Source organism: Theropithecus gelada, chromosome 14 (assembly GCF_003255815.1).
Source record: "Theropithecus gelada isolate Dixy chromosome 14, Tgel_1.0, whole genome shotgun sequence".
Taxonomy (NCBI): domain Eukaryota; kingdom Metazoa; phylum Chordata; class Mammalia; order Primates; family Cercopithecidae; genus Theropithecus; species Theropithecus gelada.
The window spans coordinates 115,707,597-115,709,722 of record NC_037682.1 but is presented as its reverse complement, the minus strand read 5'-3'; the positions used below and the strand labels follow the sequence as shown (position 1 = coordinate 115,709,722).

General features: G+C 47.7%; 1 protein-coding gene across 1 annotated transcript; it reads left to right on the top strand.

The window, feature by feature from the left end:
• Nucleotides 1-880: 880 nt before the first annotated feature.
• Nucleotides 881-1,901, top strand: LOC112606879 (olfactory receptor 8B8). The gene has a single exon (XM_025357816.1). The coding sequence runs from the start codon at nucleotides 942-944 to the stop codon at nucleotides 1,881-1,883; it is 942 nt and encodes a 313-aa protein (XP_025213601.1). The 5' UTR covers nucleotides 881-941; the 3' UTR covers nucleotides 1,884-1,901.
• The last annotated feature ends 225 nt before the right edge of the window (nucleotides 1,902-2,126 follow it).

Genomic DNA, 2,126 nt, shown 5'->3' with positions numbered 1-2,126 from the left:
AATGGTAAATTATTGTTTTTGCACAACGCTTTGTGTATTTCTGAGTAAATGTTAATTGAGCAAATATTTGCATGTTTCTAAAAGCCCATTCAAATATTATCAAGGGTATGAGCACAACTTTGTTATATTTCGGGCTGTGATCCCAGGTGAACTTCTGCTGTTCTACTTCTAATCAGTTCCCCAGATCTCCAAACTCAAAATAAAACTGCTCAGTCTCCTGTCATCAGCTGTCACTGATAATGGTAAGGATGCTGTCACCTTTCTGCAAGCTAGAGAAAGGCCTCAGGGCACAGTCTCCATCAGATGCCATGTTCTGTAGCTCAGAAAGAGTTCTGAGGCAGCCGAGGCTCCAGTGCCGCCATCGGGATAGGGCGTAGCGGGCTGGTGCTGAGTCTTTCATCTGTGATACCTCCGCAGCCAATCTGTCTGAACAAGTGAAGATAAGAGCTGGACCAAAAGGTACATCACTGAAGCTCTGGGCTGAAGAGGGTGAGTGGCTGAATCTGGATGAGCAGTCCGAACTTTTCCTGAGTCCCCAGTGTCAGGTACTAAAGTCCTGGGGAAGACCGCCCCACCCTTCTGCTCTGTCCAGGATGACCCTAACCCTAAGTCTCCAGGCACAGGTGGACTGGGTCCGGCCTCTGCGAGGACTCTTCCTGCAGATTGGTCCCAGTGTCTGTAAACTTAAGTAGAAACTGGAGTTGAAAGGACGCAACAAAGGGATCAAAGTAAAGACGGGAGGCCTTCCCGGCAGCACCTGCCCTGGCCATGGAGGCGGGTGTACTCCAGAGGGAGCCGCAGCAAAGCCCCCTCTGCTGAAGTTCAAAATCTCTCTGTGTGCCTCCTATTCTCAAGAAAGAAAGAAGGGTGACTGGGAGGGCAGCAGTGGTCTCTCTCTCTCTCTAAACAACTTTTTCCCTTGTCCCCACAGAATGCCTTAAATGAAAATGGCTGCCGAGAATTCCTCCTTCCTGACAGAGTTTATCTTCGCAGGCTTAACCGACCAACCGGGAGTCCAGATCCCCCTCTTCTTCCTGTTTCTAGGCTTCTATGTGGTCACTGTGGTGGGGAACCTGGGCTTGATAACCCTGATAGGGCTCAATTCTCACCTGCACACCCCTATGTACTTCTTCCTCTATAACTTGTCCTTCATAGATTTCTGCTATTCCAGTGTTATCACTCCCAAAATGCTGATGAGTTTTGTCTCGAAGAAGAACAGCATCTCCTACGCTGGGTGTATGACTCAGCTCTTCTTCTTTCTTTTCTTTGTTGTCTCTGAGTCCTTCATCCTGTCAGCGATGGCGTATGACCGCTACGTGGCCATCTGTAACCCACTGTTATACACGGTCACCATGTCTCCCCAGGTGTGTTTGCTCCTTTTGCTGGGTGTCTATGGGATGGGGTTTGCTGGGGCCATGGCCCACACAGCGTGCATGATGGGTGTGACCTTCTGTGCCAATAACCTTGTCAACCACTACATGTGTGACATCCTTCCCCTTCTCGAGCGTGCTTGCACCAGCACCTATGTGAATGAGCTGGTAGTGTTTGTTGTTGTGGGCATCGATATTGGTGTGCCCACAGTCACCATCTTCATTTCCTATGCTCTCATTCTCTCCAGCATCCTCCACATTCGTTCCACGGAGGGCAGGTCCAAAGCCTTCAGCACCTGCAGCTCCCACATAATTGCAGTTTCTCTGTTCTTTGGGTCAGGAGCATTCATGTATCTCAAACCCTCTTCTATTTTACCTATGAACCAGGGCAAGGTGTCTTCCCTGTTCTATACCACTCTGGTGCCCATGCTCAACCCATTAATTTATAGCCTGAGGAATAAGGACGTCAAAGTTGCTCTAAAGAAAATCTTGAACAAAAATGCGTTCTCCTGAGAAAAGGGCAATGCTCAAGAAAGAAACACTGTTTCTCCCATAAGTGATTTGGATTCCATTGGTTACATGGAAGAAATATAATTTTTCCTCAAACAGGTTCATCATCCCCATTTTAAGGGTTCTTTAATTTACAAATATTCTTAAGAGCATTGAATACTCGCACAGTAAGTCTTGAAGATCATTTCACTCAGTTGCCCGCTATTTCTGAGGATAGACTCAGGCTTAGGTAACTTCCCCGAGGTC